Source organism: Plectropomus leopardus, chromosome 15 (genome assembly GCF_008729295.1).
Source record: "Plectropomus leopardus isolate mb chromosome 15, YSFRI_Pleo_2.0, whole genome shotgun sequence".
Taxonomy (NCBI): Eukaryota; Metazoa; Chordata; class Actinopteri; order Perciformes; family Serranidae; genus Plectropomus; species Plectropomus leopardus.
Window position 1 is genome coordinate 1,007,976 of NC_056477.1, and position 13,317 is coordinate 1,021,292.

The following is a 13,317-nucleotide window of genomic DNA, read 5'->3' on the forward strand; positions in this document are numbered from 1 at the left end:
ACCCGACTTCTCCTCTGGCGATAACATTCCAGTAACCATGGCGATGGACGTTAAAAGCATTCGTAGATTTATTTCTTTTGCAGCCGCTCGATAAAGCCGATCTAATATCGCCACAGTTTCTTTGTCTCGTATCAGAGTGAAGAAGATATCGCCCTCTTTCTCTGTCAACACATACAAATGTTTTGTCGAATGTTGCGACTTTGTTGTACTTTTTCTTCTTTTTTCGGTTTAGTGGTGGCTGGCATCTCTAAAGTCACATTACTGCCCCCTGCTGTTAGATTCAAGATTCAAGATTCAAAGTGTTTATTGTCATATGCACAGTATGGAAACATGTTTCCCTGTACAATGAAAGTCTTACTTTGCTGTCCACAGAATGCCTAACGTGTAGCAAATATAAAAGAAATATGAAATAGAAATTTAGAAATTTACAATAGAAGAAATTTAGAAATTTACAATAGAAAGAACAGTGCAAATAAAACAGTACAGTGCAAATTCGAACAGTGCAATTGTGCATGTGCAAACAGAGTAGTAAACTGTCAGGTACAGTTATGAGGTCGTGTGTGTGAGGTTACACATCAACATTTACAGAAGTGGCAGAGCGAGCTCAGAAGCATGACCCATATGACACTGATGGATTTAAACGAGAGCATCTGCTGTTTGAAAAGCGGCAGTATCTGTAATTTAGGGTGAATAACAGCAGAACCCTGAAATCACTGGAAGAAATAAAGTGCTGGATCGAAAACAGAGGCTCTGTCACCTTTGTGATGACAAGACGAGTTTGTGTTTGGTTTGTAAAAATACGAGTGTAATGATTTATAGAGAGAGGTTCCTGCTAAAGTATGATGTTTAAATTCATTCTGTTACTACAGTCAGATAAACCACAAGTTGTGACTGTAAATTTGGTGCTTTTTGGAGACCGTCCTGCCCTTGTTTAAGTCATACTTGCTGTTAAAGCGATTTTTGTTGTATTTTGAGCACACCGTGCACTGTGGCTTTGTACTGTTCTGTTATTATTATATGTTTGTGCTGCAAATCGGGTCATTATGGTCATGAGCCATATAAATGAATGAACAACTCAACAGCACCAAGGTTCAAATCCTTAACAGACTCAGTTCGATGGCCCGAGCTAATTTGGTGGAAAAGGTTCAGGCCCTGTGGTGCGTTCAGGTGTCACTGGGCGATCCTACCTGTAAATCCCAGTGTGACGTCACCTGGTGCTGATAACTGAACGGTTGTTTGCTCTGCAGGACATTTGGTGGAGACTGCAGTGAGCAAGGCTTTGGGTGGTGGAGATAAGAAAGACGATGGAGGTGATGATGGCAAGAAAGAATTCAGTGTGGGAGGGAAAGATGATGACGAAGGAGGATTCAGTGCCGGAGATGTCTTCTCAATCTTCGGTGGTGGAAAAAAAGATGATGACAAAGGAGGATTCAGTGCCGGAGACGCCCTCTCAATCTTCGGTGGTGGAAAAAAAGATGATGACAAAGGAGGATTTGGCTTATCCAATGCACTCGGTGGTGGTGGTGAAAACAGAGATCCTGACACCGGAGCAAAAAGTGATGATGGGAACAACAAGGGAGGCGAAGGATCAGGTGAGTCCTTCAAACTGATTTTAACCTGAAACCTGGATCGACATCAGTTTCTTGTGTTCGGACAACCTGTCACAAGCATTTAACCCGGAATCAACCAGTCACTGCGACGTCTAGTTTCTAGCTTACAATGCAGCCAGAGGGCACTCTTTATAAAAGTTGCAAATTTGGAAAAATCATGATGAAACACTGCGTACACCAACAGTACTGTAGGTATTTTTAACCACTGGGTACCTGTTCTAATATTACAGGATCCACTAGAAGGTAGATTTATTGGTCATTTTTTAAAACAAAGTTTAAAAAAGGAAATTACAATTCGTCCTTGATCCTGCTACATCTTTGGAGCTGAAGGATGAGTTGATCAAAATCAGCAGTTACTATGATGATTGCATCCCGTTGCTCAGGCATGTTGCTGCTGATGGCACCATTCAATTCCTGCAGTGCATTTTTAAAAATTGCATCAGAGTCTTCTGCCCTTAAGGCTCCCAAAAAGGTGCGCCCATCCAGTGCAGTAGCTTGATCTGGGATGTTAGGGGTTAACACGTCCCTGTAAAGATGTGTGCAGAGCAGTCTCTGATTCGTTGCTGAGTGAGTCTCAATCACATTTCATCCACTTTATTCTCTTGAGAGTGGACATTAGCCAGAAGAAGCTTTAGTAGAGGAGCAGCTCTCAGTCAGTCGGGTCAGCCTCGCCCTGATGCCGGCTCTCCTCCCGCTCTTCATCTTTCGGTTTCGTTTCTCCCCTCTGGTCTGACTGGCCACTCGTTGTACGCTGCTGGTGCAGATCCTCTCGCGGTCTGCTGTATTCAGTCCAAACCCCACACAACTTTTCCCGATGTTCATAAGTGCTTCAGTAGAAGGGACCATGGAGTCAAAAAAAAAAAAAAAGCAAGGATTTGAGGAGCTACTGGTGGCTGCATCTGCATGCAATGCCGTCATCATAGCGAGACAATGCAATCTACCGAGCAACAGAACTGAAGTTAGCTGTAGCTCAGTAAAAAAGCAAAACTTCAACAACTGAAACCCTTAAAAAAGGTCAAAGAGTTTGCAGCTATGGAAACAAGCGATCTGATCGTCCTCGGTTCATTCTGTGTTCTGTGGTATATTTTTCATATTTTCTGTCTTTGTCTTCCATCACATTTCTCAGGGCTGGATATGGCAGCAGGAGAACTTGCAGATCTCCTCAACTAGACGCATTGCAGACCGCATCCATCCAGCGCCACCTGCAGCGTCCTCAGAGAGCAGCAGCTCCGCCCAAACTGCTGGATTATTACTGCTTTCAATATTTACTAATTATTTGTTTTTCAGTTTTATGCGGAGAATGTCACCCTGATATCCTCAAAACATTTGACCATGAAATCTTTAAAAAATATATGTTATCTGTATGAAACATGCACGATGTCATGACCTCACGTTAAATGAAATGTAAATGACTGCTGGGTGACATCCTGTTTCACCAGCTGTAAATGTTTTTCACTGATTTTTTTTGCACAGAGTGAACTGAAAAGCTCTAAATGTAAACATGTATTATGTGTAATGATTTAATCTGTGAAGTTTGGTACATAAGATATAAAATAAATGTATTAAAACAAGAGTGCAAATTGTGTCATGTCTCTCTGTTGGCAGGGAGGGAGGACAGTCTCATCACACATAGCTGCCATTGTTCACATTGTCTGAGTGTAACATGACCAACCTGTCCTGCAGCTTCGGGCCTGCCCCTTATTTGTATAGCACCTTTAAAAACAGGTGTTTACAAAGTGATTTGACAGACAAATCAAAGACAGGAACTCAGGGAATAATGAAAATATACATTAACAAACATGCCAATACACAGAAAACTCTATAAAACACAACGCCAAGAACAAAATGCATACAAAAGGTTAAGGACAATAAAACAAATGAAAGGAATCAAAGTAATAACATGAATAAACAGGTAGATCTCAAAAGGAAGTGAAAGTACTAAATGAAAAAGACTTTTAGGAAATAAGTGTAAATGAAATAAAAGATGATAAAAAAAGAAGTAATATAAGAGGACGACATCAGATCAGTGGGGATAAAGATAAGAAAATACAAACTGAATACGAGATAGATGAACAAGTAAATAAAGTAAAACATGAGGGGATGGTGAGAACATGAGAACAGGACATATGAAGGATAAGGAAAGAATAAATCGAGTAAGTAATACTTGAGTAAATGTACTTTTCACTACTGCTGCAGCAAAATCTGCAACTCACATTATTCAAACAGCAAGTTATAAAGTGACGTCATCAGTCTGTGAATAAGCTGTGTGTGTGTGTGTGTGTGTGTGTGTGTGTGTGTGTGTTTGTGTGTGTGTGAAGATTTAATCAGGTGGAACAGGTCGGTCCTGTCTGCGGACACACCTGGTGCCCTGCAGCCAATGGGGAGAGAGACACTTGAGAGGGGCGTCGGCCAGAAGAGACGAGGCTTCAGTCTCACCTGCACCTTCCAGAAAACACACAGAGGACTCTCACAACACAGACGGACAGAGACACTGATCGGCAGACAGGTCCACAGACAGGTCCACAGACAGGTCCACAGACAGGTCCACAGAGATGGGGGACTGGATTGCAGGAAAAATAGGTGAGCAGAGAAGGGGGGTGTTCAGGTGTTTTGTGTTGGGTCCTGATTTTTATGGCTGTTGTCAGTTTGCTTCGTGGAAACTCTGTAAAATGTCCAAACTTGGATCCGTTGTCTAAATGAATCAAAAATATTGATTAAAACCAGACTGAGACAGGCTGGACATGCACGTGTAACCCTTCAACAACACTAGATCTCAGTGACGTTGAAGCCGAGCCTGAGGGTTCGATCTGATGAATTTCTGGGTGGAGAGGAATTATAATGTTCAAATGTCTCAGTCAAACATGGTTTACAATGTTGAATAAAAGCTCCATAAATTCGGCTATGAATGTCGTATGAACAAACCCTTCTGTAAAAACCTGGAGAATAATAACCGGAATAAAACTGGTGTACATTAGCACTGCTGAAGTGGAGATTTATGGCTCATATTTTGAGTTAAAACTCATTTTGAGAAAACGACCTTTAAAGATATGTTTTGTAAAATGTCAGAATTTTTCACTCCAAAATGAGACACTCAAGGTGAATAATGTGAAAAAAACAGACGTCATTAAACCTCCTGAGCCCATTATTTACACAAATACAGCTGTTTTTTAGGTTACAAGTTTTCTGAAACTTTAAGTCTAAATATGCGATGAGGCACTACGTATGTGCACAGGTTTGCATTTATCAACAGAAATATGAACATTAAATTAAAACCTGAAATGTTCGTTAGTAGCACTAATGTTCTCTTTTGAGTTTCTGTGATGAAATAACAAAAGCACACAATCAGGCACGGGAAATTACTCCCAAATATTCGAAAATGGAAATATTTTAAAGACCAAATTTTTAGAGAAATAATGGTTACTATTGAGAGACATTTCTCTGGCCTCTTCACACCAGAAAACCTGAACAAAGGCTCGTGTCCTCACCGTAAACTTTTCACTGACTTTTTGTCCTCTGGAAACAACGATGGTTCAGCTGATCCAACGGCCTGTTTTCCTCGGATGAAAGTTTGGCCATGTGGAGCCGGGGGGCCTCAGAAAGTCCGAACCAAACAAGGAAGCTGTGACGGCACCCTGAGCTGCCGTCAAAATGAATTATCGGCAAATTATCCGTGCAATTTTAAACAGACGGATGATGATGATTGGAGCTTCAGGCAAACTTTTGAAATGAACTTTCTGAGTTTTGCAAAAGTCAAACTTGCTGATGGTGTGATGCTGTTTGTTCTGCAGGAGACATGGTGGAGGACAAGGTGAAGTCCATGTTAGGGATCGAAGACAAGGATGAGGACAAGGGATTCTTCTCGAAGTTCTGCTCCAGAGACGACGACGACGACGACGACAAAAAGAAGAAAAGGAGGGACAAAGACGACGAAGAGGGAGGGTTCTTCTCCAAGATCTTTGACAGAGACAATGACGAAGACAAGTGGAAAGAGAAGAAGAGGGACGAGGACGACGGGGATGAAAGCTTCTTCTCAAGGGTCTTTGACAGAGACAACGATGATGACAAGTGGAAAGAGAAGAAATGTGGATTCGCAGGTCTCTTCGTTGAGCAGGGGGGAGCGGGCGCCGCCGGAGGCCCTGAGGGAGAAACTGTGGGAGGAGGAGGAGGAGGAGGAGGAGGAGGAGGAGATGGAGGAGTTAAAGGGCAAAGTGTGGCACTGAATGAAGGAGGTACGTATGGACAGAAAACACCTCACTGCACAGCCACCTGATCAATCAAAGAATGATCAGCAGGTGTTTTGTCTGCAGATTCATTATTTAAAAGTCATTTTTTAATGCAAAGTTGCTCAAAACATTTCATGGTTGCAGATTCACAAATCTGAATTTCGTTAAAGCTCTTAATGTTTAAGTAATAATGTCGAGGTTCCACACTGGCGACTGACATTAGACATTCGTATTTGGTTGAATTTGGTTGAACTGAACATATTTGGTTGTGATGTCTGAAGACCAAAGTTCAGTGTAGTCAGAGAACAAATCCCAACAGAACCGGTCCACATCGACATTACCGTTATTCAAAACACATCTTACAAGTACTGTAATTTCTAAAGAGTCATAGTATTTTGTTGATTCATTTGTACTGCATTTTACTTTGTGAAAACAAACTTTTTTTCATTTTTACATTTTTATCAATTTTACTTCATAGTCTTTTGATCAGAAATGCAATCTTTGTTTTTTTTAAATCTTTTTCTTTTTATGAAAGATTACAGTTATTGAATTGGGCTGATAGCCCCAAAAACTCCTAATAATCTGTCCAGCACAGTGTTTAAACTTTTTGATTTTATTTCTTGTGTGTTTCAGATTTGCTGAACGATCTGATGAATGTGGCTGAAGAAACATCTCAAGGTAAATAAAGCCACATCCTGACCTCTGAGAGAAAAACACCACTGCGGAAAAGAGAATCAATCAAAAAATCACTTTACGTCACTTCTGATGTTCGTTACTTCTCTGACAAAAGGACTTAACGTCTCAGCCTGAACCTTCGCTGACGTCCTCTGTCTGAGCTCAGCCCCGGAGTTCATTCACTCTGTAATTAAAATCCATTATATATGTTTGTGAGTAACTGAACGAGAAATATTTAGACAAATACAGATGCAAGCGAGACGTGAGTGTCGCTCTCGTGTACTTCGAGAACAGAGCAGCCGAGCTGAGCATAAAGACAGGAAGCACAGTTAGTCTGGCTGTGTTCAATAATCCTCCCACCAACATCTCCAAAACTCACCGATAAACGTTTTTCGTTTATTTTATTTGTGCTTCATTGACCAGAATTATTGTTTCACTTATATCCAGTATGTGAGATGTACCGAGATTACATTAACAGAACATTTAACACAAAAATGAATATTTATTGATTGATTTGTGTTGTGGACAAAAAAATAAATAATAATAAAATTTAAAAAACAGGATTTCTATGGATTTTCCATATCAAATATATACACTGTTTGGTGAACAAATGCATTTAAGGCACAAGTGTGAGATTTGCTTTTTTAAATTTTGTGAAATAATGTGTAAAATTTGGAGAAGAAATTTGTTAAGTTTTATCAGTGACACCTGTATTTTTAGTAAATTAAGAGACAACTGGAGGGAACAGGGGTAAATTAAATGATTTAATTCGGTAATTTGTATGTATTTTTCAAATGATAATTGAATAATTGAATAATGATATTAAATAATGAGTTTATGGCAAAATGCATTCAAGTCTGGGTGATTTAATACTGATGAAAACCAGTACTGATGAAGTGAAACAAGAGGAGATATTCTCAATACAATACTGTAATACAGCTAACAGCTAATAATTACTGATTAAACAAAATAATGAGTGCTAGTTATCATCTTCACATTAACTGTTTATTTGTTTTAACATGTATTTAGTGCATGAGAAATCAGTTTACCAGGAATATAAAGTTTGCTGATGATCACCTGTTTTATTTATATGCCACAGAGACATTTTTCCAGTGTGGTGAAAGTGTTTTTATGATAATCTGAAATCCAAGACTTTGTCAAAGGAATAGGTGCCAATTCATTTGAAAAAAATCCTGAAATATTATCTGCAAACATTTTAATGTTCAACTCGTTTTATCTGAACATAATTTAGTTTACAGTAGCAGATTTACAGTCAAAATTCTCAGTCGATTTCGCAGCAATGTCTTTGATTTCGGATAAAAGGAGACAAAAGCAGTGTCTCTGAAATGACGACTGTCGCTGGCACACTTCTTCATCAGTAGCTGTAACTGTCCATCACCAAACAAGAGATCTGATTTATTTTTGTTATTTTGCCTTTATTTGATAATTCATACAGACAGAGACAAGAAACAGGGGCACAGAGAGGGGACAGAGGTTCGGAAATGAACCGTGGATTTGGCGGTGATTTGGTATGTGTCTGAAAAGAACACGTCCCGTATCGGTGTCCCTCATCTGCAGTCCCTCAGCTGGGGAACTGGATGTCCAACAGTGTGAAGTCCTGACTGATGGGGACGCTGTTCTCGTCACACAGGAAGTGGCTCCGGACAGTGATGACGAAGGTTTTCCTCGGGAGGGAGAGGAGGGTCCGGATCCTCTCTGCTGCCACCTGGATGTGCTTCACCTCCGAGCCTGGAGCTGACAGACAGATAAAAAAGACTCTAAGCACTCCAAACTTTCTGACGCCAATAAGGTTTGACTGCGTTGAATCAGGATTGACAGTCTGTGTCCCACCTGAGCTCCTGTGGAGTTTGTCGGGCGGGGCTTCGAGGATCCTCTGCAGCGGAACAGGAGGAACCTGAACACACACCTGACTGCTGCCCCGCCCACTTACTGTCAGCACACCTGGCCTGAGACCAACACAAACACACATCCAATAATTCAACTAATTAATTCAACCAACACACAAGACGAATATAACGCACGTGTAAATAAAAGGACAGATAATGTTGAGTAATCTGAAATAAAGCTTTTTTTTGGTAGAGTACTTCTCCACCACCACGCTTTACTTACCTGTAGTAGCGACGTACGGCTGTGTGGGGCAGGCAGGGGTAACACGGCACATAAATGCCGTTGGCGTCTGTATCCAGCTCGGCAGAGCAGCGACCGCAGCCAGTGTACGTGATGTCACCGCTCAGCACCGCCAGGATACCATCCAGCTGTGTGAAGCTGTCTAAGACAAGCCGAGGTGCATTCTGGGAGGGTGGAGGATCCTGAAAGTGGAAGGCGGTGATCTGGACTCTGAGCTCCACGTTACCTGGTGGAGGAGACGGCAAAATCAACCTCTCAGACGCTGTTTGGATTTGCTGTCATGTCTAAATTTTAATAACACACATTGAGCATGTAATTTGCTTGTGGTGTACCTCAAGGTTCAAGTTTAGGTCCCAAACTTTTGAATCAAATATTCACTGCTTTGATTCACTTGTAGTGTACCTCAGGGCTAAAGTTTAGGTCCTTTTTTTTATTGAATATTCACAGCTTTGTTTTACTCATGGTGTACCTGAAGCGATCCCGCCACCATGACCTTTATGATAATTGAGGTTTTGTGAAGTGAAATGTCTCGACAATGCTTTGGATACCATGCAGTTCGGTGCAGACTAAGCTGCCCAACCAAACTATTTCAGTTTGAAATAATGAGAGTGCTGGAGGTCATTACAGCTCCGAAAACGTACACCAGATATTTGGCCTTTGCAATGTTTATTTCAAGTTACCGTTGTATTTCTGAGACAGCAGCGTGTCCAGGTCCAACTCCAGACTGCTGTTTCCTGATTGGACAGGTCGTGGTTGAAGGAAGTCCTGCGCCCGGCGGTTGGCGGGGTCAAGAGGACGAACGGAGCTCCAGGGGGTGGAGTGCAGCTCAAGGAGGTCGGAGGTCAAACCCTCCCTCACCAAAAGGACGTGGAAGTCCCAGACAGTTGCTGAAGAAGACAGAGGAATTATTTTTTTCTTTATGTGGTGATTTGAGTGAGCTAACCCGTAAAGATCAGGGCTTCACGCATATACAGCACCTGTTTTTTGTTCGTGCTTGTTTACCTCTGTCTCTGTTGAAGCGAGGCAGCCAGTCCACAGCTTTGCCCCACAGCAGCAGCGCCCCCTGCTGGCCATCTGGCTGCTCCACAGTCAGAACGGCCTGCAGCTGAACAGCGGACCTGAAGCCAGACTCCGCCTCACTCCGCCACTCTAATAACAGTCATTATTATTATCTTCAAGATCTGAACCTCCGAAACAACAAATACAGTCTACAGGACCTCACGGTGTACCACATGGATCACTCCTCGGACCACTGTTGACTTGAATTTACATAACTAGTATAAAATGAGGGTCGATTGATTAAAAAAGTCACTTTCTGTGCTGATGACACTATTATTAATCGTACGGGCTCCAGACAAACTCAGGCTCTCAGGTTTTTTTACAGTGGCCCAAAAATACTGATTTAAGCTTGTCTTGAAGGCAGATAAAAACAAACATGTTATTTGCAAATTCTACGTTTCTCAAGACAAATATTGAAAATTTGCTCTTGATGTCATCACTTCTTTTCTATTTCACATCTTGCGGTGATTCAGGTGAGTTCTGGTTCACCCGGATGTTTGTGTCACCTGTGACCATGCTCACCTGTGCTGACGTGTGTGTGCACGACGCGCAGCAGGGCGTGGACCAGTGTGTTGGCCCTCAGGGACCTCAGAGTGGCATAGGGGAGGCGGTTCAGGTCCTGAGGGGGGCGGAGGTTTGAAGACACCAGCAGGGGGCGTCGCTCCCGAAGATAGCCACACAGAGCGGCGAGAGAGCGAGCATTAACGTGCTGAGGAGCTGCAGAGAGAGAGAGCGTTACTGAAGCAGAGGTCAGGAGAAAGGCGGCTGATTGGTCGCAGGCCGGGCGCGGCCGTACCTGGCGGCGAGGTGGAGGCGGTGATCTGTCCCAGATTGAGCAGTTTGCTGCTGAAGGTCGACTGCAGCACCGTCTCTCCTCTCCACCTGTCTTCATTCACCTGCAGCCCTGATTTCAAACAACGAACCGTGCGTGACAACATGTCTGACACCGAGCGCCCGCTCGCTCCACAGTAACAACAACGTGCATCAACGTGCATCAACGTACATCAACGTGCATCAACATGCAACGCGCTGGAAGCTCGGGACGTGGCGACGACTTGTAGGTCGCTCACTGAACACAGATTTGGAATTACAGTCAGTTCTCCTTTTACCTGGATCGACATCAGTTTTTCTGCATTCAGATGCCTTTCATGAGTGTTTTATCTTTTCAACGCGAGCGCAATTAGATTTAAATTTCTTCTGGAAAAAGGGGGAAAAAGACAAAAAGCAAATTGCAAGAAATTGAAAAAAAGCCAAGGAAAACAACCTGAAAATGAATGTTAAAAACAGAAGCGAGCGAGAGAAAGACAGAAAAAAAAACATCCTAAAATCCTACAAGCGTTCCAAAGTCTCAGAAATATTCCCAAATCCTATAAACGTCCTAAAATCCTAGAAAAAAATGAAATCCTACAGAGGTCCTAAATCAGTTTCCGTACCTGTGATGAGCAGAACGTCTCCGGGACTGACTGTCAACGCCCAGAAAGCCGCCCGCCGCCACAGCACCACCTTCGTCTCAACCCCGGATTGGTCCGTTACCACGATGGACGCCAGAGGAACGAAGGTCCCCGCCGACGGCCCGGACCTCACCTTCAATCCGACAAATCAAACACGTCACCTCCAGCTGTAGCTCATAATTACAAAATTAAAATAGAGGAATGCTTGAAACCTTTTAGTTTGTGTAATGAGTCTGATTCTATTAAATTGTCACTTTTTTAAATAACTGATGGAAAATATTTTTCACGATATTAAAATGTTTTACACCTCTATGCAAAAAATTAAAAAAATAAAACACATAAACATGAAAATTGTTCTTAATATGACGCTGTAAGTCGTCGTCTTCTTCGTGACGTGTGGTGACGTCTCCGCTCACCTTGACCTCCTTCAGGTGACACGGGTGAACCACCGCCACCAGAACCGAGTACTGCGGTCCCCGTTTGTCACAGCGGATCAGGACCGTGGTGGGACCTCGCAGCCCGGCGGCGGTGCTGTTCGACACGGACGCTTCAAGGTTCTCAGAGATTCGAGCTCTCTTGAAATCCGGGGACTCTCTGGCGGCGTGTTGCTCGGCCTCCTGGGAGCAGAGCACGCCGTCTGCGGTGGCTTCGACGACGACGCCTCCTTGCTCCGCCCTCGGGGTCAGGGAGCGTTGGCTGAAGAGCTCGGCGGAGGCTCCGGGCGACGGCGACGCGGGGCTGAAGAGCTCCGGCGTGCTGGAGGAGACGGACGGAGGAGTGTGGGTGTGTTTGGGCGGGGTCTGAGGGGGCGGGGTCTTGTCAGGGCTGGTTGCTGATTGGATGCCCCGCCCGCCTCTCAGGATTAGAGCCTGACTCAGAGTCCAGGTGGAGAGGAAGCGAGTGTGAGCGGACAGAGGAGGCACGGCTCGCCGTGGAGGCTCAGGTTCTGTTTTTTCAGGTTTTTCTGGTGGTTTCTGAGCTGTGGGGAAACAGCCGTCCAGATACTGAAGAACTGAAGCCGAACACTGATCCTCCTCTCCGCTTTTCCTCAACTTTTCATCTCCGCTCTCTGCAGGTCCATCCGAGCGGCCATCTTTCGGATTAAATTTGCAGCCAGATGTGGCCGCTCGTTCGCCCCGTCCTCGTGACGCCTCTGCGTCGTTTGGTTCATTATCCTGGTTTTGTGATCGTGGCGTACATCGATTATCATCTGTGTTCTCACCGCAGGTTCTTTCTTCTGCCAGACGATTTCCAGCCTCGTCTGAAAGATGAGAAAATGATCTGTATTTTGTTACTTCACGTCAGAAATTTAGTGTGTATTAAAACACAAAAACAAAAGAAAAAAAAAGAGGTTACAAAAAAAGCAGGTCAGGAAAATCAAGTATAAATTAAAAAAATAATCATATTATATTTGTATTTAATATTAATTTTGACAGCCAATACTCTAGAATACGTAAAGAGAGAATAAATAAATTATTCCCAAATGCAGCAGCAAAGAAACACAAAGCGTATAAAAAAAAAGTTTCACAAAAGAGAAAAATATTCCAAAAAAGTTCAATATTTGTTTTAAAAATCAGGATGAATTCTACCCATTTTTTTTTTTAAATTATGAATTTTTCAAGTTTTTTTTTTTCTGTTTTGTTTTAAAATGATGATTTGAGTTGCAACAAAAGACACAACACACTAAAACATTTACATTTAAACTGCACACACTGCTGGCGGGTCCCTGAACGCCTCACCTGCTGCAGGCCTCAGACGTCCGTCCCGCCAGGTGAGCTCCAGGTGTCTCCAGTCAGCGGGGGGCCGCTCCTCAGCTTCTGCCCCAGCTTCAGACGGCGAGGCTGGGCCGGAGGACGGAGGAGGAGCCCCCAGGAAGACGTGGACCTTCGGCCGCTCGCACATCCTGTCTGCTGGAAATCAACACGGACGTTTATTCAGGATCCAGGTGGATGTTGTGTTTTGTCTATTTATGTGAACTTTTCCTGGTAAAAAATTAATAAAATAAAATAAGAATAAAAAAAACACTAAATAAATATATGATATCCTGCGTCCACCAAAGTTGGTCGCATGATTTTTTCCTGTTTTACTTGATCTAATTCATGTTAATGGGTGCTTTTATTTTATTGATTTTTTATCTGTCTATATTTTATT

The 13,317-nt window shown here is 43.0% G+C and overlaps 2 protein-coding genes across 4 annotated transcripts; one reads left to right on the plus strand and one right to left on the minus strand.

The window, feature by feature from the left end:
- Positions 1-4,092: 4,092 nt before the first annotated feature.
- LOC121954208 (aspartate and glycine-rich protein-like) lies at positions 4,093-8,111 on the plus strand. The gene is made up of 4 exons (XM_042501549.1): positions 4,093-4,190; positions 5,399-5,839; positions 6,467-6,511; positions 7,965-8,111. The coding sequence occupies exons 1-4, from the start codon at positions 4,163-4,165 to the stop codon at positions 8,012-8,014; spliced, it is 564 nt and encodes a 187-aa protein (XP_042357483.1). The 5' UTR covers positions 4,093-4,162; the 3' UTR covers positions 8,015-8,111.
- shld2 (shieldin complex subunit 2) lies at positions 7,928-13,069 on the minus strand. 3 transcript variants are annotated; one of them, XM_042501546.1, is made up of 10 exons: positions 12,906-13,069; positions 11,583-12,427; positions 11,149-11,299; positions 10,512-10,619; positions 10,238-10,432; positions 9,659-9,805; positions 9,337-9,543; positions 8,639-8,882; positions 8,360-8,475; positions 7,928-8,263 (listed from the first exon to the last, which is right to left on the minus strand). In XM_042501546.1, the coding sequence occupies exons 1-10, from the start codon at positions 13,066-13,068 to the stop codon at positions 8,091-8,093; spliced, it is 2,349 nt and encodes a 782-aa protein (XP_042357480.1). In that variant the 5' UTR covers position 13,069; the 3' UTR covers positions 7,928-8,090. The 3 variants fall into 3 exon arrangements, with proteins under 3 accessions (XP_042357480.1, XP_042357479.1, XP_042357481.1); XM_042501545.1 differs by having other exon boundaries at positions 7,928-8,475; XM_042501547.1 differs by lacking the exon at positions 9,659-9,805 and having other exon boundaries at positions 7,928-8,475.
- Positions 13,070-13,317: the final 248 nt, after the last annotated feature.